Here is a 22174-nt window from a genome sequence, read left to right on the forward strand (position 1 = left end):
GCTATATATTGTTGGCCACAACCACAGATGGGCAGCTCGCACGGTGCCACCAGTTCACCAGCGGCCATGTGTTCACTAACACTGGTAGGTTTGGTTCTGCTCGGGGCAGTAGCCGCAGATGCAGGTAAACCTATCTCTATGCAATATATTTCAGTTTGATTCTACTGAACACTGCGTTAGATTTATAGTATCTACAGCTGTCTTCTTACTGCCATGGCAGTCCACTGATAGTTAGAGGTAGCCTGTCTGTGTCTTTCAAGCTCACAGAGGACACATATCTATTTACATATGTCGTCTTTACGTTTTTAATATCTTTAGAATGAAAATAGGTCTAAAACTGAATCCAGAGAAAACAAATGTCATGATATGGAGAGCGGTGAACAAATTCGAAGCAATGATCCAATCCGGTAAATAACCAATATAGACCACTTAGGAATTGGCTAACGTAGCTTCTAAGCTTCAAACGTCGTTGTAATGACCACGTATTAAATACATTATTGCTTATGTAAGGCAAAGGTTATGAGAAAAGTATGAGGTCAATACTGTATTGTACTGGTATGTGTGTGTGTGTGTGTGTGTGTGTGTGTGTGAGAGAGAGAGAGAGAGAGAGAGAGAGAGAACTGAGTGTGTGATCTGAGTTTGAGTGTGCGTGTGTGTGAGAGAGAGAGAGAGAGAGTATTGTAACGAGGGGTGATCCCCATGCCTGTCGTCTGAGATGAGCCTACGTGCGCTCATTCCTTCTTTATTAGGCTTTCAGCATTTTTGTCAGTAAGTGCATATTACCTGTTCAAATTGATTAGACTACGTAAACAAGAAGACCGTATTAATCAATAAGGCAAATTATGTTCCAAGTTATCCCGGCTGTCACACACTGTACTGGTTCCAATTTCACTGGAGACATACGTTTTCCATAGCACGTACATGTATTCCCCTTTATGCACGTGATGAGCTTGGCTTTAATAACATGATAACGTTTGGAAATTTAGTTTATGTCTACTACCAAATCAATATAGGTCTTGGTCGCATAACGTATTACTGATTGTAATGCAAGTTGGTGAGTGAATGAGTTTAGTTTGACGCCCCACTCAGCAATATTCCAGCCATATGGCGGCGGTCTGTAAATAATCGAGTCTGGACCAGACAGTTCAGGGATCAACAGCATGAGAATCGATCTGCGCAATTGGGAACCGATGACATGTGTCAACCAAGCCAGCGAGTCTGACCACCCGATCCCGTTGGTCGCCTCTTACGACAAGCATGGGTTACTGAAGGTTCATTCTAACCCGGACCTTCACGGGTTGCAAGTTGGTCCTTAACAAATAAGGTACACTCAACCCAGAGCAAATACATTAACAGATAAATATACACACAGACAGTAGGTCAATGCCAGCAAAGGTTTTCCAAATCATAGTAAAGGTTAAATAAAATGTTAACATATAAATGGTTCTAAAGCTCATCCAGTATTAAGTACCTTAATATTCTGGAGTACATTCAAAACCAATTTGATGTGTTGTCATTTGCTTTTACATCAAGGTACTCAATGTGTATATGTTGACAGAACCAGACTAGCTATATTCTGGATGAATATGGATTACTGATTCAGTTAGGGTACTTTATGAATTATCCCATGACTGCTTACAGATGGAGGTTTCTCCAAAGGAAAAGAGTTCATGGCCGCCTTCATGTTCAACTATGGCGTGGGGGAGAGCAACACCACGGCCAACTATGTGTTCGTATCACCCGAAGGGGACGGCACGGTGGATCTGAGCATGTTAGCGGTGGGGAATGCCCCACCCTGGAAGGCCACCCACAACCTGACAGCTGGAACTACCCTCCGAGTTGACATCCCAAACCAGTCCGAGATGCCCAATACCATGACCCTAGAGCAGCGGGGAATCACCATAACTTCTGATGTGGACATTTCTGTGTACGCCATGAACGACAACGTCAACGCCTCCGCGGCCGACGCTGCAGAAATCCTGCCTGTGTCAGCACTGTCTACGGACTACGTCGTTCCAACGCCAACTAAAAACCCCGTCATCCTCGTTGTAGGAATTACAGCCAATACTGATGTGAAAGTGACACTGGCGTCTACCTGCAGCGTTAAATACAAGGGACAGACATATAAAGGTGGCAGCACTTTCACAGAAACTCTTGGAAAGTCGGACGTCTTCCAGATCATTTCTGCCTTCTCTACAAGGTCTGCGTGTGACTTTACTGGCACCGCTATAAACGCCAGTCAGCCGGTGGCAGTTTATTCTGGGTCTTCATGCTATTACACTACCAAGTCCGCCGGGTGTGATCACTTTATTGAGCAGGTGGGTTGTGTCTAGTGCCTAGAGCATGTCTTTGTGTTGGCTGCCTTAACAGAAGACCTGGGCCTAGATTTTCGAAGTTCTGTTAGAGCAAAGATAGTCGTAAGTTGATGTTAATGTATGGCACTTACGACTATCTTAGCTCTAAGAGAGCTTCGAAAATCTAGGCCCTGGACTGTGGCTGGTGTAGAGTTAGGCTCCAATCTATGGCCTTTGTGTGTGGGTCGATGTCTTTTTGTCTGATTGGTCATGTTTGGCTGATCGATGGCCTTTGTGCCTGATTTATGGCTTGTATGTTGGGTCGATGGCCTTTAGTGTCTGATCTATGGCTTGTGTGTTGGGTCGATGGCCTTTGTGTCTGATTTATGGCTTGTGTGCCTGATCTATGGCCTTTGTCACTGATCTATGGCTTGTGTGTTGGGTCGATGGCCTTTGTCACTGATCTATGACTTGTGTGTTGGGTCGATGGCCTTTGTCACTGATCTATGTAGCTGGCCTGTGTGTTGATTCATGTGTGTGGGGTCGATGGCCTTGTCACTGATCTATGACTTGTGTGTTGGTCGATGGCCTTTGATCTATGACTTGTATGTGTTATGGCTGTTGGGTCGATGGCCTTTGTCACTGATCTATGGCTTGTATGTTGGGTCGATGGCCTTTGTCACTGATCTATGACTTGTGTGTTGTCGATGGTGTCACATGATGGCTTGTGTGTTGGGTCGATGGCCTTTGTCACTGATCTATGACTTGTGTGTGTTGGGTCGATGGCCTTTGTCACTGGGTCGATGGCCTTTGTCACTGATTTATGGCTTGTATGTTGGGTCGATGGCCTTTGTCACTGATCTATGACTTGTGTGTTGGGTCGATGGTCTTTGTCACGATCTATGACTTGTGTGTTGTGCATGATCTATGGCTTGTGTGTTGGGTCGATGGCCTTTGTCACTGATCTATTGCTTGTGTGTTGGGTCGATGGCCTTTGTCACTGATCTGGCCGTGGCTTGTTGGGTCGATGTTGCGATGGCTTTTGTGCCTGATCTATGACTTGTGTGTTGTTGGGATCGATGGTCTTTGTCACTCATCTATGACTGATCTATGACTTGTGTTGGGTCGATGGCCTTTGTCGCTGATCTATGGCTTGTGTGTTGTGCATGATCTATGGCTTGTGTGTTGGGTCAATGGCCTTTGTCACTGATCTATGACTTGTGTGTTGTGCATGATCTATGGCTTGTGTGTTGGGTCGATGGTCTTTGTCACTGATCTATGACTTGTGTGTTGTGCATGATCTATGGCTTGTGTGTTGGGTCAATGGCCTTTTGTGCATGCTCCATGGCGTGTGTGTTGGGTCGATGGCCTTTGTCACTGATCTATGGCTTGTATGTTGGGTCAATGGCCTTTGTGCCTGATCTATGGCTTGTATGTTGGGTCGATGGCTTTTGTGCCTGATCTATGGCTTGTGTGTTTGGTCGATGGTCTTTGTCACTGATCTATGACTTGTGTGTTGTGCATGATCTATGGCTTGTGTGCTGGGTCAATGGCCTTTGTGCCTGATCTATGGCTTGTATGTTGGGTCGATGGCCTTTGTGCCTGATCTATGGCTTGTATGTTGGGTCGCTGACCTTTGGGACTGCTATATGGCCGATGTGTAGAGCGGATGGCATATGAGACTGCTATATGGCCGATGTGTAGAGCGGGTGGCCTATGAGAATGATCTATGGCTTGTATGTTGGGTCGATGACTGCTATATGGCCGATGTGTAGAGCGGGTGGCATATGAGACTGATCTATGGCATTTAGTCCGGTTTATATACTGTGCTTGAATGACGACCTTTATTGTCTAATCAGTTGGAAATTATCATGTCTGTGTTGTATTTGTTTAGACTTTTGGCCTGTGAATTTCACATTCAGAAGTTTTCGCTGTTTACAAACATGTTGGTGTTGATTGCATTCAACCATCTTGGTACATAAACAGTCATATTTAGAAATATTATCCGTTGATAGGTACGGGTTATCCAGGCGTCTTAGGCAGCAATTAGCTTTGCTAACTTGGGCACCTGGGCACTCTTGGGCCCTTCAGAACCTTATCGCAAGTTGGAAACCCGGTTCACCCTGATCGTGTTTCCAGGTGTGCCAGCACTATACCCGTGGGGTTCACCAGTGTGCTAGAGGCCTGCAATGCTTCCGGTTTAAATACTGTCCAAAGCGACGTTAAATCAAACTCACTCACTAAACGTGTGTGTTGCAGGTTATACCAAACGAGTTGCTCGGGACTCGTTTCATCGTCCCCGACGTATTTGACAACAGTAACTACAAAGTGAAGGTAATGGCACCCTTTGACTCCACTCACATCTACTTGTATGAGCACCACAAAGACTTCACCGTCCACAGCTACCAGATTGACATCGACAAAGGCGACTTCAGGGACTACACGATTCCCGATGGTACAACTATGGAGATATTCAGCAACAATCGTATCCATGTCATTCAGTATGATGGTAGTTCAACACCCTTCAGCCTCCCGATCCCGGCTGTGAATAGCTACGGCTGGAACTACACCTTCTCCACCATGGACAACCCGACATCCAAATTCTTCCTCAGCTACATAAATATCGTGGCAAAAAGCGATTCAGCGCCCTATCTAACCCTAGACGGGTCTACAGTAGATCCTTCAAAATGGCAACGAGTGAGGGATCTTGGGTATTCTGTGGCCACTATTTCCATCCCCCCTGGCAACCACAACGTGGAAGCAGACGACAACTTCATGGTGCAAGTGTACGGCTATGATGGCGTGTCTTCTTATGCCTTCCAGGGAGGCTACTACTTCACTAAACTACCTCTTCGTAAGTGTAACACGTGTAAACTAGTCCGAAACCTGATTAAGTCAGGGATGAGCAAGTGAGTGGGCTCAAGACGCCCTCCTAAATGTCCAAGCAATATCACGGGGGAGGGGAGGGGGAGGAGGAGGAGAGATAATGCTAATCACGGATTACGAACTGTTTACACGCTGTATGCACCTGGGAATCATACCAGGTATAAACGTGCAATATAAGGGACCGTTCATAATTTATGGATGATTTTTATGGAGAGGCTTGTACAATGTGAATGACCCTCCTAAATTTTATCCACAAAATAAGTGACCCCTGCATGTCATGTACAAAATCAATTAAACCCCACCCCCACCCCCATAATTTCTAAGCATAATTTTAAACATATTTTTATGTACAAAATTGATTAAACACCCACCCACCCCAGTACGTGTGTACAAAATTGATGACCTCCCCAGCTCGCCAGAACAAAATGGGTGACACCCTAGCTCACCAAAATCATCATCACACACCCCACACCCCTAGCCATAAATTATGAACGGTCCCTAATTGCAACCCTTGGTTCGTACCAGGATCTGCTCATCACAGGTTCGATTCCCCGATACGCCTTAGTTATGCTATTTAATCTATCAGCACTACACTTGTGCAAGTTTGTTAAACCAACGTGGCAAACATTTAGATGGTTCCTTCCTCCACATAACTGAAATACTGTTCAAAGCTGTTTTAAATCCACTGAACAAAGTCATTATTTCAGGCGTTAGTTAAAGCATGTTCCATTCCTCCAGATTACACACCGCCCACTCACCTCCCCGGCCATCATACACCAAGCACCACCATTGCAGCGTGTGTCGACAGCCCTGGTGTCGACTGCAAAGTCCTCGACGGATCCATAGGCATCTGCAAGAACCCAGATGGAGCTAAAAACTATTGTCCGAAATATTGCAATCTGTGTTCTGGCTGCACATCACCCGGCGGCTGTATTGTTGGCTAGGCAACCAGACACTGTGCTTGTACAATGACTGCTCAACTCAAATAGTGCCCATGGTCAAATAAAAGCGTTCATTAAACCAAGTCTCCACAGTTTATAAGATTTGGGAAATATGTTCTTCAATATCCAAAGTCCATCTTTATGTTCACATCACGTGTTTTATGACGTTAAAATACATACACGATGATAATAGAATAGACCAATGGCTAGGTATCTTAGGACAGTAGCTGTCTGAGGGTCAAGTCTCGACTAACGCAAAGGATACTGTTTAACGCTATGGCGAATCACTGCCACGTTGCCACGTAGTGGCTTATGATACATATATAGTCAGCCTTCAGTATTCCACATCTGATATCAGTGGCCAACCCGACCCGCCCCACTAGATTTCTTGCAGCTTACCAACACGACTCTGCGCTGATGGTCATTAAAATAATAGCCCTGCTTGTTATCAAGTGAGTGAGTGAAACGTGCCAGTGTGTTACTGTATATTATTTGAATGATAAAAACAGACAGACTGAAAGTTGTTCCTATTGTGTTTTAAACTCAATGAAGCTTTATTTTTTAAAATAGGGCATCTGTCACGTCAGGAACTGATACGTGCAACTGGCATGTTGGAAGTTGGAACAAGACAGTGCATTGACAATAATAAGCAGATTATCATGATAAGGTTGATGACAGACGTCGTCCTGACGCATAAGACTGGTACCTCGTGCGCTACTGTGTTAGGAAACTGTGATGAAAGAGCCTCTCAAATTGGAGATGAGCATCACATAGCTTCAGGTGTCAGAGTGAGTGTGAGTGTGTATGGTTTTACGCCGCTTTTAGCAATATTCCAGCAATATCACGGCGGGGGACACCAGAAATGGGCTGCACACATTGTACCCATGTGAGGAATCGAACCCGGGTCTTCAGCGTGACGAGCGAATCAGGTGTCAGAGTGAGTAACAAGGGAATTTGTAAATAGGGTACAAGATGAACGTGTATGCCCGACGTCCACGTGTTTTCCCACCACTGACGGACCGTGACACTACTGCAAGACGTCGTTGGTGTCAAGAGCGATAGCGCGGGACCAATCGTCGTTGGGCAAACCTTATTTTTACGGATGAATCAAGGTTTACATTCGACTTTCTTGACAGGAGCAACAGTGTGTGGCGCAGGCGGAATAAGCGGCTTCGTGCCGTTAACGTTAGGTGGGTGATGGATCAGTAATTTTGTGAATAGATCAGTAATGGTGTGAGTTAGGACAGGGATAGTCTCCCTGGTTGGGATAACTGTGACTGGCAGAAGACGATACACGTTATTCAAGTCACTGAGGAGTACTACCGTGACAACATCCTGGACGTACACATGGTGGCATGGGGCCCGACAGGGACATCGTTTTTTGTCTCACGATGACAACGCAAGAGCACACGGAAAGATATAACATATCAATAGTTATGGCGCCGTTTTATTGAATATCCTCTACTTCTTTTAAATAGTATAATTGCAGAGTACAGTACTGAATGCCCTTCACTCTCACAAAGACGTGAGTGAGTCAACTGGGTTTATCCTGCTACTAAAAGCATTCCAGCTATATCAAGGTGTGTCAGGTCAATGTTGAAGGGCAGTCCACAGTGATCTTCAGATCATGCACAGGACACATAATCTTGATGCCAACAGCCTGATAATGAAAAAAAGTCTGTACCATACCACCTTGTGACTGATATCATAAACAACAATCCATGTCATGGAGGTAAGATGACCAAGCCTGACCTACTGATTTCTTGTCCCCTCTAGCACCATCTTAGATTGTTGGCTATCAGTGTAACTGGAAAACCCACAGGCAAGATCAGTTCTGACAGAACCTCACATCCTGGTATATCTAGGAATGCACACTGGACAGCATCTAGTGCCTTGTATCACTAGTGACTGCTGATACAAAACTTTGAGGAGGCAAAATACAGTAAGTAAAAATCATCGTTTATTTGCTTGATCATTTCATGATAATATAACAGAGAAAGACGGTAATTACAAATATCAACTCCACATGGATCTGACACATAACAAGATGGTCGAGTTATTTTGTTCATGGCTGCTACATTTCTCTGCCAGCCAGGTTCTTTGATGATAGCTGATGTGTTTGAGAATGAGGGAACTGTCCCACAACACAATGTCCATGTGAACAAGGGTTGCTATGATACAGAAAACATAGACATGGGCAATCAAATACATGTAAATGAGATCTTTTACAATATACAATCCATTTTTGTGTCAAAATCAGAGGACATTGTTATAGCAGGTCATGTCAGGAGAGCCCTGAGCAGATTAAAAAAATCAATCTGAAGGAAAGATGCCAATTTGATGTCAGTTTTCTGAAATGATTCAGCTTCATTTCTTTACAGTTTTATGCCTCATCACTGACAGAATCTCAGATGGCATCCTCAGATGTTCACACAGAGAGGCATTGTGTTGGAGAAAAAGATCTGATATCAATGAGGTGAATTAATCTATTACGTTGATCTTGAATGATCAAATGTACATGTACATCATCTGACAAAACAGAGCAGGTACTTCCTCTCAACAGGAGTGGCACCTGTTGTGTTGTTGGAGAGTTACCTCTAAGCCTTACATCTTATTAGTTGGTTTACAAGACTGACCAACAAAAGCAGAACACCTGAAATTGAAAAATGATAATGGAACCAGTGGGTCTTGATTCTGTTTTACTATAGGTGAAAAGAAAAAAAAGGATATTTTTTCACAGCTGTTTGTAACAAATGGTGAAAAATACATACAAATATCTTTATGCTATCAATAAAAAACCCTAATAAATTATCTTTAAATATTGTTTTGCAATTGTACTTGTGATCGTGTGACTTACAATTTTGTTAATTTTTATTTATTAATTAGTTACTGGACTCATCTGGAAAAGGAAATGTGATTAAAGAAAATTAAACCACTCACATCTTATGCTAATGTCTTGTAAACCAACTTTTAAAAGATACAAGGCCCTTCATACATAAGCACAAATACAGAATGCAGACAGAGCTGACTAGACAATCAGATCCAATATATACACATATACCAACATAGTTCACAGCCAAAACAACATGACATCGTGTGGAATGTACATGTCAAGGAATTCATGTCAAACAAGTTCCCTGTATCCACCAACCAAACTACACCACTCCCTTACCACTACCTTATGACATGTGTATCTAGAACCTTGTGTATACTGGGACATGGCAGTACACAAGCTAGTAGAAGTGGCCAGTCTTTAATACCCTACATATGGCATATCTGAATAGCAATAAATAGTAAAGTCTACTTTGAAAAATGTTTACAGTTTTAAAAAAATCCTTTCAAATAACTGAAGATTTGTAAGAAATATACCCATTACCCCTGAAGAGTAGATACACTCACTAACTAGACAAGCTATTTGAAAACATATGAAACGTTTTGAGCACTAATCATCAAAGAAACAAAGGGTTAATATTAATTCAGGATAAACATATTGCAGCTGAAATGACCTAATCAAATATTACCAATTATCTACTGATATTCCCTGGAACTCCAGGATCCAGCTGTCTTCAGCTGAGGGGTTACATACTTCAAACCATGTCTACCAGGCACCATGGCAACCAGAGCATGACTAAAAGTTCCAGGTTATCATGAAAGATACATCTCCTTAACACATTGCTGTACAACCCCAATATTGCGAAGAATGTCAATACATACTCAAAACGGTCAAAGTAATGACTGATATAGCACTAAGATAAAACATTTGATTCAATCTCTTGACACTAACATACCATTCGTACACAGTAGCTAAGGGCACTTACTTATCCTAGATAATCCAGAACACTTCCTGTTCAGGGACTGCAATGGTTAGACATACTGATCAGTCGAGTTCTACCATGTTGTCTCTACACAGACTACAGACCAGCATGTGCCAACACTACTGTGTACAATACTAAGCTCATTACTGTTGAGGTTAATATTTAGTTCTGATCTCCTACTGCACCAGGTGAATACTGAGACTGTTCTACAGGCTATGTTGTGCTCATGTTGTCGATGTTCATCTATGCTTTTGCAGCTGACATTACTGGTGTGTCCGTCTTTGGTGCCTCCAACTGTTTGCCTAAGTATTCCCTGAAACATGAAGGAAATTGTTCGTTTGGTATTTCTCCAGGATGTATCCTGATAGTCATCATATCACCACACAGCCTGAATTACAACAGTAGGTTCAGTCACACTCATAGCCCTGTGTTACTTAACCTTCAGCAAATCTTATTAGGAATTACTTACAGGAATCTCAGCATATACACAGGACATCACCCTATTACACTTTGGGTTAGCTTAGTGGGTAATGCATTTGCTTTTTCACTCCGACTCCCCATATTTGATCCTCCACATGGGTACAATGTGTGACGCCTATTTCTAGTGTCCCTGCCATGATATTGCTGGAATAATGCTAACTATGGCATCAAATCATTTCCACTCACTCGGTCTACTACAATGACAGAATGACAATGTAAATGACTGTTTTCAGCACTGATCACTCAAACATATATTCCAGATCCTTTCAACAACCAAACTTGGATGTTATCAGTCCTTTTTGGAGACCTAGAAATGTTGTCCTCCGTAATAAAGACAGGGAACATATGTGGTAGGACACTGACTAAGGCATACAGACATTCCTACAACTCACCAGTTGTGGACCATCAGCTTCTGTACAGCAATGAGTGCCTCATATCTGACGTTGGGGTCTTCGTGGCTGAGGTACTGCATGACGATGTGCTTGGCCCCCAGCTGTTCTATCACACTGCAGGAGAACATGCACCTATGTATACAGACTTAGACATTCTTTTTAGACACTAGTCCAGAGTACTTGTGACAGCTTTTTTTCATTAATCCCAAATGTCTGTAGGTAATGATGCTTCACTCAGACGTTATTGTTAACTATTTTTATATTTTTAGTCTGCTAAATTCAGTTTCAATTTGTAGCAAAACTAAAGAATCTTTTAAAGGTTGAGAATTTAATTCCTCAAATACTACTATGCTAAGAGTACATGTATGATGGGATTTAAACTTGTGCTTAGCACAGTTTTGTAACAGACACTGTTCACTATGTTACATAAACCATATGTTTAGGCCAATGTCTGATCTATTTAGAGGGTGTCATTTGTTGACGCCCTACTTAACTCAGAACACATACCATGCATACACTCAAATTAAACATATAAGGCCAAATATAGGCCCTCTCCTGTCAAGAAGAGTTGAGGCCTTGTGATTTTGTTTTTTGTGTACATTGGCATCTAATGCACATGAATTGAAGAAGATATCACACTTTCATATCTGATTAACACACACAAAACATTGGAAACAGTTGGTGGATGGTAACATGACCTGATAAGTCCCCACTTACTTCTTGCCTCTTGGGTAGTATCGGACGTACTCGCCAATGTCATGTGCTGCTACAGACAGGATTAAAGGGTCCTTACTTGTCTCCAGCAGACGCACAAGTATCCTGGAAACGGTCATTGTTAAGGTCAGTATCAGGAAATCATGATTCTTCTAGATTTTCGATCCAGAGGACTCTGTACTAAATATATGTGGTCAGAGCCATCAAAATTGTGATTGCCACATACACCAGTGTATGAACAACCAATAAAGTACAAACTAAGAATGCTGCCTTAGATAGTCATAGAGCCTCACCTATCAATCTACCAAGTCACTTCTTAGGACCAAATGGTGAAGATTCGGGTTAGAATTGATCTCCAGCAACCTATGCTTGTTGTAAGAGGCGAGTAATGGGGTTGGTGGTCTGGCTCACTGACTTGGTTAACACAGGACATCAAAGATGCATAGTTTGATGCTTATGATGTTATTTCAATCACTGGATTGTCTGGTCCAGACTCGACTATTTAAAGACCACCATCATATAATGGAATATAGGTGAGTTCTAACATGAAATACCCAAAGGGATCCATCCATTTATATGCCAAAACTTAGTGACTGAATGTACAAACATAGATTGTGTCTTATCACAACAGAAATGTCACATAAAAAGAAGGACGTTACACTATTTCATTGTGCTGAGACTTACTTGAGCAGTTCATAACTCTTCTCATTGAGCCTGATGGCATTCTCCCGCCAGAACCTGTCTGACTTGTGGACTGGGCTCCACTCAAGGCGGCCCGATTTTACTTCAGTAGAATACTCATCAAATGAGCTGGAAACACATAAAATCCAGACATTAAACCATCTGTTTTAAAACCTTCACATCACAGTATGTTTAGATATTTTAAATCAGGCATCTTATTCAAATGAATGATTAAAGATTCAATCAGCACCACCCACCTGAGGTCAGCCACTGAGCGCTGTAGCTTCTCATTGAGGTACGCGAGGTCGTCGACAATGAGGTACGCGAGGTCGTCGACAATGTCCTGGTCATCAAACTTGCGCCCATCCAGAAGCTCCAGCTGTTTGAGGACCTTACACTGCACCATGGACAGGGCGTGGTCCTGCACGATATCACGGTCCTCTGGCTTCTCTAATAGATTCTATAACCACAGTGGAGACAGTCAGATTTCCCTTCATTTGAACAGGTTCAAGTAATCTACTACTGAAAACATGTTAAATAACTCCAACAATCGAAAGGGTGCTTGCAGCAAACAGCTTCTGTGACGTTAATTATATATATATATATGAAAACATTAGGGTTGGGTGTTCTTTACCTTCTCTTGACTATTAGAATGTTTGGGATCAATACGAAAAGAAGGTGTGATGCAGGTAAAAATGGCATCTCTTGATACCAACACTGTACCTGTTTGTGCATAAGCTGTACCTACCCTGAAAGTGGCTAGGATTATCCTGGTGACTTTCTCCTTGACGGACTCACTGAGGATGTCGGCCAGGATGGGGATGATATTGTATCTAGGGACCAGAGAAGAAACACGCAAAATGAAATGCTGAATGTATTTCAAAGGATCATCTCAAAATCAAACTGAGAGGAAATTGTCCAAGAAACTTTCCACAGAATTTCAGAAAAAAAGGGACAGTGAATGGTGAAGACAAAATCATAACAAAGCAGTTGACAGCTATTTTGGAGAGGCTGACAAGTCCACCAAAACATATCATTCAAAGTAACCTAAGGGATGGATATAATTTCTTGACTCTCACCCCACAGCCTACGTGTCGAAATCCCTTTCTGTACATAAGGGACAGTGGGGTTCGCCGTTGCTTGTCACACCTCAAGGCCAAAGTTACATTCCCCACATAGCGACCATGTATGATGCCTATTTCTGGTCCCCACCTTTATGATAATACTTAAACATTACTAAACCAGTCACAAAGATGATTCTACACAGACTGACACAATCTATCAACAAAACCAATGTGAAAGATATCTAAAATAATAGAGTCCATTTCTCTTCCTGTCTCTGGACTGGGCAAAAGCTGAAGAACTGCATCTCAAGATTGTAAGATTCCCACTGAGACGTAACCTGGCCATGCGTTCTGCCAGCGTGCTGTTGAAGGTCAGGCACCACAGACAGAAGGTCAGCTGGTACTGAATCTGGAAGCCCACCTTGCTGCCAGCCAACACAGATACGATCCTGGAACAGTCATGGAAGGTCCATGAGTCAAGGTCATAAACTTATATTACAATATGATACAGTATTTCTTCCAAACAACACACTACCATGTTCAGATTTGTTGGCTTGTTTTAAAACACAGTGATTATTTAAATCAAACAAGAGAAGCATTACAGAATCTTATTGGCACCAGGAAGTGGCAAGGTCATCTCAAATTCTGGATATCTAAATATAGGAGCAAAACTATCTCTTGGCATAAGTTTTAATTAGATTTTAGCATGGACTATTATGTTATGGGTACTAGGCCAAACAACAATTTACTAGACTTTGGTATCAGCTGAAGGATTTCAAGAAAACAGGTTTTCATCATAGGTATGTTTCATTTTGCCAACTATATTCTGATGTAGCAACTTAGAAAATATTTAAGGTATAAACCTACACATGTTATTTGTCATCATTCACTTGATGGTCAGTTAATGAATTTATAACAGGTATAATTAGTGGTAACACACTTAGATTACCCAACAAAGGTTCCCATTTGGCATTTCTTGTGTCTGGAGTAAATATTCAACATTATAAACATCGATCAAAGGATTAACCGATAACACGCTGATTGATTAATTACTTTTATCTTACACAGCTGAGATTGTCAAAAGGTAGTGTTTACGCATGTAGATTTACTAATCTATACTGAATACACTCTGTCGTGTCGGTAAGTGTCTGCGTAAAACAACGTCCTTCTTTCAAAGGATTAACCGCAATACATTGATTGATTGCCCATTATTGGCTAACTAAATTACTGTTTTTAAAGAAAGGCAGACATTATGCAATTAGTTGCCAGGTGTGCTATCTTGGGTGACCAATGAGACTATACACCAATACCTGAAAAGATTTATCACTTTTTTAGGTATATTAAACTGTTAAAAGACACATCATTTGGAACAGTTTTGTGGATATTAATGGATACATTCTCGAACAAGGTAATGGCCTGATATTGTTCTATAACTTTAATCTGTTTTAATTTTAAAATTTGCATTTTGTTTTTATTCATTTTGTCGTAGCATTCAACAGAATCATTGTTTTCACCCGTGAAGTGTAATGAGACAGACAACATGCACTAGGGTGTGTGTCGCGAATTATGATTCACATTGGCAAACTATAAAATGTCTAGATATTACAGTTCTGTTATAAATTCACTATAAGTATCAGCAGATCGTCTGCTTTTTATTTAGTTTCAAAATGCATACAAGTGTGATAATAAACTAATTAGGATTATAAGACCAAATATAAAGACGCACATTGACTAGTATCTACATACTGGTGAGTGGACATTAACCATGGGAATGTAGCAAAGAAATTTATCGCGCCCAGTATTGTGACTTCGACCCCCACCTCGCTTCCGTGGAAGAAATCGTTATGTTATAAGTTGTGTCATGCAAAATCCGTTTGGTTATGATTCCAATACTTATTTAACAACGAGTAGAAAGTAGTCTTGATTTTCTAACTTGATGAAAACAAACTATAATCTCATTAATTTATACAAACCTGTAGAGGTTATGAATTCTTTGAAGAAAGTCCTCCTTGGGGTACTTATAAGCATTAAAATGTCCATTTTGAAACCTACGACAGTTGTAACTATATTTCAATAAAAATATTTACAAAAGCGAAACACCGTTCTGCGTTATGAGACCACCCCTACAGGGCCCCAGCTGATTTACCGCACTGAGCAGTAACTCTGGCCGACAACCTCGCCTCACTTTTCATGCTGAACGGATCAGACAGAATGAGGGGCGGGTGGCTGCATTCAAGGAGGACTTTCTTCAAAAGAATTCATAACCTCTACAGGTTTGTATAATTCTTTTCAGAAGAAGTCCTCCTTGGGGTACTTATAAGCATAAAACAGACTCCACAAGATCAGAGAAAACCGGGAGTGGCATTCTGTCTGACACACTGGTCGAGCGCTTATAGCGTTAGTACAGCCGTATGAAAATAGAAATCACACTTACCCAGTCCGCGTGTCCGCCCAATGTCAATCAAGGTGGCTGACTAAAGGCTGAGACCCTGGGAGGTCAAAGCTTAGTGCCCATTGGTCAATCGGTACACACCCCAAGATAAAAACTACACCTCCCATCCTGATTGGTGGAGTGCGAGGTAAAACTAGGGACTAAGCCAAAACAAACTGTCCATGCACACCGCTAGCCAAAAGCTGGGGAAAAATGGAAAATAGAAGCCAAAGGCACCGATGCCAAAGAGCGGAAATAAAACATACCACATACCTTCACCGGTGCAAAATAGGGAGAATATACCCGTACACCAGTATAAAACAATGAGTAAATCAGCCACGGAAGCACTATCGGCCTGGGCGTGCTACTCTGTCCACTGTGGAGAATCGTCTGGCCAAACCGAGCAGCGGCCGCAGCGAATGTTTGTCCAGCTGATAGCCATGGCGAATGAGCGGATGCTCGGTCGGCTCCAAATAGCCGCGAGAACATATCTCTCAATGGGCAGAGCAGCCGCATAACGGCTTTGGGCGTGGCAGCTGCTTTCGAACCGATGAGCCTTAAACCCTCTGGGGAGTCATACCCTTGTGTATATGTAACCCATACATATTGCCGATACGATCCACCTCGATATGGTCTGTGTATTGGTAACTGGGTGACCTACTTTACGCCCCGTAACAGCAGAATAACTGCTTATCTTTACGGATTGTGTTCTCTTGACATCGTCTTAAGTGTCTTCACGCATACATCAACATTATGTACTGCATGCGCTGCTACCAGGCAAGCAGGAAGCGTAAAGAGCAGGTAAATCAATAGGGCGGTGACATGAAGCGGCTTTGACATCGATTTTTGGGCGGTAGGAATCAGGTAAAGAATACTTACCCTATCCTTATGAAAAGCGGTAAGCTCGGGTCTGAAGACATAGCCATGAATGTCTCCCACCCGTCTACCTGAAGTAATGGCCACCAAAAATGCCGCTTTCCAACTTAATAGTTGAAGGTTATCCCGACCTATCATCGTGAAGAAAGGACTAGATAGCCAATCTAAAGCGATGGACAGCTCCATGGTGGACTGGTCCCGACGGACTGACGGGCGCACTCTGTCCACACCTGCTAAGCAACGCTGAACCAGAGGGTGTTGTCCTAAAAGGGCACCCTCGGTAGGAATGTGGAAAGCTGAAATAGCTGTGGAGTAGCCTCGGATAGTAGACACGGCTAGGCCGGCTTCTAACCGGACTGTAAAACTCCAAAACTTCGACTACAGTCGAAGAAAGGATCAAGTATCCCTCTGTTTCCACACCAGCGCGCATAACAGGCCCATCTATCCTCATACTGTAAGTTAGTCGAATCCCTCCGCGAAGCCAGAATTGTGTCTGCAACTGGTGCAGGAATTCACGCTCTCACGCGAGGCTGACTCCTGACAGTGGCCAAGCCACCCACTGGATCCATGGATCCGGTGTGGCTAGCCTTCCTGGGATAGGAGGTCCGGTCGCGCATCGGTAACAGCACCGGAGGCTGTACTAGCGATCTGAGTATTACAGGGAACCAGCGTTGAGGCGACCACAGAGGTGCAAGAAGCACAAGTAGTCGCTGGTTGGGTGGCTAGCTGCGATAGGACTCTGGGAATCAGAAGGTGCTCGGTGGGAACGCCACAGGACCCTGTCCGTCCCAATCTAGCTGGAAGGCATCGGGCGATGGCGCCCGGATCCGGGATCCGAGAGCAAACACCGGAGTCTGGTTAAATCACCCCAGAGGCAAACAGATCCACCTGGAGCGACCCGAACAACTGGGAGATAGCCCGAATATCTCCCGGTGGAAAGTAACTCCCTTCGTGAGGGGCCAGGATACGACGTGAGAGTGCATCTGCCGCACGTTGTCCTCCCGGGAGATACACAGGTAATACCCGTGTGTTGAACCGGTCGCACCACAGCAGAAACTGCCACGCCTCCTGGAGGAGTGGCGGAGACACCGATACGCCCTGCTTCAGGATATAGGACATCGCCGTTTGATTGTCCATTTCTAGACGAACCACACGGTTCGAACCTGTTCCATGAAGCGTTAGGGAATACCCGGGCGGACCGCTCTCAATTCTAACACGTTGATGTGTAAGGTCGCCTGCTCACGGACCAAAGTCCGAAGCTGTGAGGTCCCCTAGGACCCCCCACTCTGTGAGGGCGTCCGTCCTGAATCGCGTGAGCGTAGGCACCGGGTCTCCAGAGGATACCCCTGACTAGATTCCCGGTGTCGGGTCCACCACCTGAGGTGAGGATGAAGCCACTCTGGAGTTAGGAGGATAGTCTCGTAACTCCCCGAGTGTGACCACAGCTGTGCTAACGCTTGCTGAATTGGCGCATCCTCAGACGCGCGCATCGCTAAACTACATCCACTGCCGCCGCCATGTTGCCTAGCAACTGAAGCCATCTTGCGTGCTGAGGCCCTGGGGACTGAAGGAATTGTACAACAACCCGCTGTACTTTGGAAATGCGGTCCTGAGACAGAGAGACTAAGCCCTGCTGTGTCTCGACCCGCCCCCAAGAAAACCTGATCCTGGGATGGAACCAGCTTCGGATTTCTTGAGGTTGATGACCCAACCCAACCTGGTGAGAATATCCATCACTGTCTGTGTGGATTCCCGACTCAAGTGAGTGGAAAGCTGCCTGAGCAGCCAGTCGTCCAGATGCACGGGTAACAAAAGTTGCCCTGTGCCCTGGCGACTTGAGCTGGCACTAGCATGAGTTTTGTGAACACCCTTGGCGTGGAGATGCCGAAGGAGCACACGAAACTGATAGCACTCTCCCCGTCGAAGGAAAACCCGAGGTATTTCCTGAACTTCGAGGTGCGTGGGTACATGAAGGTATCGGCGCCCTTGAGGTCGATTGGCGAAGCCAATCCCCTGCCTCCACAGATGAGATCACCGAACGCGCAGTGTCTCCATCTTGAAGGGCGGTACCTCTAGCAAACTGTTCAGACCCTTTAAATTGAGAATGGGTCTAAACCCTCCGTCCTTCTTGGTAACCAGGAAATAGGTTGAGTAAAACCCTAAATTTTTCCTGGCCCTCGAACCACCTCGATGGCTGCCTTGTCCAGCAACGCCTGACCTCGCACGGAGAACATCGGCCTTTTCCTGAGAGTTCGGCACTGGCGTGCAACGAATCGAGAGAAAGGAGGAGGGCCTGCGCTTCCACTGTGGCATATGCCCATCCCTGAGTGTGGACAGGACCCAGGGATTTGATGTGGCTTTCTCCCATTCCGAAAGGAAGAGAGGTAGCCGGCCCTACAGGGACGTCGGGTAAGAGACAGTGAATCCCGGCAGTCGGCAGTGTAACAACTGCTTGTGCGGGATCAACAAGGGCTCGGAGGAATGCTTACACTGGGAAGCCGGGCCGACTTCCCCTTCCTCTGAAAATGCTGCTGAGAGAGGCGGCAGCCTTGCCCCTACCTTCTACCCTTGCCCTTGCCTCGTGCCTGAAGTGGAGCCGTCCACTTCGCGCTTCCTTTCCTGAAGAGGAAGGCAAGCTGAGGAGCAGGGCGGAAGGCCGGGCGAGCAGTGAGGGGTTGTTCAGTAAGGGCTTAGAGTCCTTAAACTGGCTAACCGCCTCCGCGGCCTCCCTGACCACTGTCAATGCCCCCGGGAACAGGGTTGAGCCCATCCTGAACGGCAAAGACAATAGCGCCTGCTGTGTAGCCGGTGAGTATCTGGCCACAGACAGCCACAACCGACGGAGGCCCATGACCGCAGACATCATCTGGCTAGCGCACGACCGAATGGCGTCGCGTGCCAGATGTGAATGCACCTCCGTGAGGGCCGAGAGGTATGCTGAGTGGACTGAAACCTTTAGGTGTTGAACGGCGTTACGGTATTGTTCCTCAAAGGAACGATAGACCGACTTCAACACCTGGTTGTTAGAAGTAAAGGGAGGCTTTGACGCCCGACCCTGGCGAAGGCGTATGCTATGGCTAGATGACCCTCCCAGGGCGACTGAGGCATAAATACACTCGTCTCGTAAATGTTATATGAAAAAACTTACCCCAACTCACCTTTTGCTGAAAGTGTAAACGTTAGGCAAGCCTACCATAGTAATAATAAGAAATTACCCTCCCCCCTAGCGATGTAACTTAAAAAAGTTACACCGTAGGACAGAAGGAAGCCAAACCGACCGCCATCTTGCCTGCCACGCATGGCTGGAAAATGGAGCCTGTCCGACTAAGTTACAACAATCATGAATGAAAAAATCAACCTACAATTCCACTTAAAGCCCGATGCGAGAAAAAGAGGAACCATACATACATTAGTTGATTCTGTAACACTCATTTTGATTTCTTTTCACAATGAACTACACGCACGTCTGTCTTCTGAGACGACAGCATGAAAAGTGAGGTCTGAGGGTTGTCGGCTAGAGTTACCTGCTCTTGCGGTAGAACCCTGGGGCCCTGTAGAACCTGGTCTCATAAATGCAGAACGGTTTTTCGTTTTGTAAATATTTTTATTGAAATATAGTTACAACTGTCGTAGGTTTCAAAATGGACATTTTAATGCTTATAAGTACCCCAAGGAGGACTTCTTCTGAAAAAGAATCTAACAGATTTTTTTATTTTTTAAAAATGGCGGCGCCCTGTCGGGAACATCCGCCAGTCTGAGGATAAATGATATTTAGGTTTGTTTTCACCGAGTTACAAAATCAAAACTACTTTCTACTGGTAGTAAAATATGTATTTTATTGATGGCCAATAGGATTTTGCATGACATAGCGTATATCATAACAATTTCTCTCGCGGCAGCGAGGTGGGTGCCAATATAATACTACTTACAATATTATTGTTACTTCGACCACAACCTCACTTCGAGGAAGAAATCGTTATGTTACAAGTTGTGTCATAGAAAATCTTTATGGTCATCAATCATATGCATATTTTACTACAACTAGTAAGTAGTTTTGATTCTTTAACTTCCGATGAAGCGATCTGAACACAAGTAAGATATCGTTTCAGGCTTCCACAACGCCTAACCGCACTCACAAATATAACCCATTTAGCACCGAACTGCGGGGGTCCTGTGAAATCTGTGCATAGGGACACCATCGCCCGACCCTAAGAGCAATTGGCGACAAAGCAACGATTCGGCATATAACGCCGTTGATGTCGAAATCATCAAAATGATGAGCGTGCTACACATTTCTATACAACTAACTGAAAATCGTTCCTCATATGACGTCAATGCAGTGCTCTGGCGACAGAGTTACGTAACCTGTCTGTGGTTTCGTTGGCGGGCGAGAGGGAAGCAGGCGACTTTTTGGCCACTTTTAATCGCTCGGTATTAATTAACCACAAGTTTTTAAAGAATAAATTTGGTGTTCCGCATAAGACTAACCACAAATCTTTCATATGTAATGGTTAAAAGAGTAACAAAAAACAAAGTTTAGTGGTTCTTTAATCTACTTACTTATCTGCAACATGTAATGTCAATTATCTATTATCCTGAATCATACCCTCAAATGTTTCATAAAACAAGTGATGTCTACACGTTGAACACATCTTGTCTAACTTCTGTCAGCATCTACTTACGCAGAGATGCCCTCGACGTCCACGAACGCCCAGCGGTACATGTCAATCCTCAACATCATCTGCAGACATCGGGCGGCAGTCTGGAGGTACTCATTGCTCTGGAAATAGATCTTTGTGTAAACACCTACACTATCTGCAGTTTTCATTGTCCTGGATATTTTGATATTTCAATCTAAAGCATGTATTTATATTTCTGGAGATGTCTTCACAATAAACACAATGATCCCCTGAACGGAACAAGCTTAATATGACATCTTGGAGTACATGTGATAACAATGAAATCTGTCTTAACAAGTCAAACCTGTGATTGACCGCATAAACACCAGTTCATCACAGCACTGCACCACGTAACCACTTGATCCTCATTACAACTCTTACAACAAGCACTGAGATACTACTCGGGACCTACTACGTCCATAGCTAGGAAGGGGAGAGGAAGTAAGTATGGTTTTACGCAAATTTAGCATAATTCCAGCCATATCACAATGGGGGAACACCAGAACTAGCTTCAGACATTGTACTGTAGGGCTTCCACGGGTACTCGAGTACTCGAGGACGAGTCGGGTTTAGCTGGACTCGAGTCAATTTTCAAGGACCCGAGGACTCGAAAAGGGGCGATAACTCGAATTATTGACGTTGACGGACTGTCTGCCGTGTGCTAAGCATGAACGGCCGTTAACGTCTAATATTAAGAAAAAGATATAACTTTATTATCCCGGAGGAAATTCTCATACAACTTAAAACTGTCTTAAAATGAATATATACACAGTTCACAAAAATATACACAATAATTACATGCTTCAAAAACGAATGCTATTTACAAATAAAACTGACATGATATAATTCAATTAACCACATAGGTAAAGAGGCTGAATAATTCTTGTTCTAATCACATGATAATGATTCAAAATATTTGTT

At 43.8% G+C, this 22174-nt stretch overlaps 2 protein-coding genes across 3 annotated transcripts in view; one reads left to right on the forward strand and one right to left on the reverse strand.

Moving 5' to 3' along the window:
* Positions 1-6204, forward strand: LOC124257441 (IgGFc-binding protein-like). The gene is made up of 4 exons (XM_046691497.1): positions 1-124; positions 1642-2318; positions 4554-5148; positions 5919-6204. The coding sequence occupies exons 1-4, from the start codon at positions 28-30 to the stop codon at positions 6122-6124; spliced, it is 1575 nt and encodes a 524-aa protein (XP_046547453.1). The 5' UTR covers positions 1-27; the 3' UTR covers positions 6125-6204.
* Positions 6205-8062: 1858 nt separating this feature from the next.
* The window catches only part of LOC124257346 (V-type proton ATPase subunit H-like), a 31732-nt gene continuing 17620 nt past the window's right edge, over positions 8063-22174 (reverse strand). For both annotated transcript variants that reach the window (XM_046691385.1, XM_046691384.1), the window contains 8 exons: positions 21257-21354; positions 13606-13716; positions 12952-13036; positions 12461-12663; positions 12207-12332; positions 11526-11627; positions 10809-10922; positions 8063-10249 (listed from right to left, as the gene is read on the reverse strand). In XM_046691385.1, the coding sequence (XP_046547341.1) occupies positions 10180-10249; positions 10809-10922; positions 11526-11627; positions 12207-12332; positions 12461-12663; positions 12952-13036; positions 13606-13716; positions 21257-21354 (909 nt within the window). In that variant the 3' untranslated portion in view covers positions 8063-10179. The remainder of the gene's footprint in view (positions 10250-10808; positions 10923-11525; positions 11628-12206; positions 12333-12460; positions 12664-12951; positions 13037-13605; positions 13717-21256; positions 21355-22174) is intronic.

This window comes from Haliotis rubra, unplaced genomic scaffold (assembly GCF_003918875.1).
Source record: "Haliotis rubra isolate DU_JTF1 unplaced genomic scaffold, ASM391887v1 Scf66, whole genome shotgun sequence".
In the NCBI taxonomy this organism is placed as follows: domain Eukaryota; kingdom Metazoa; phylum Mollusca; class Gastropoda; order Lepetellida; family Haliotidae; genus Haliotis; species Haliotis rubra.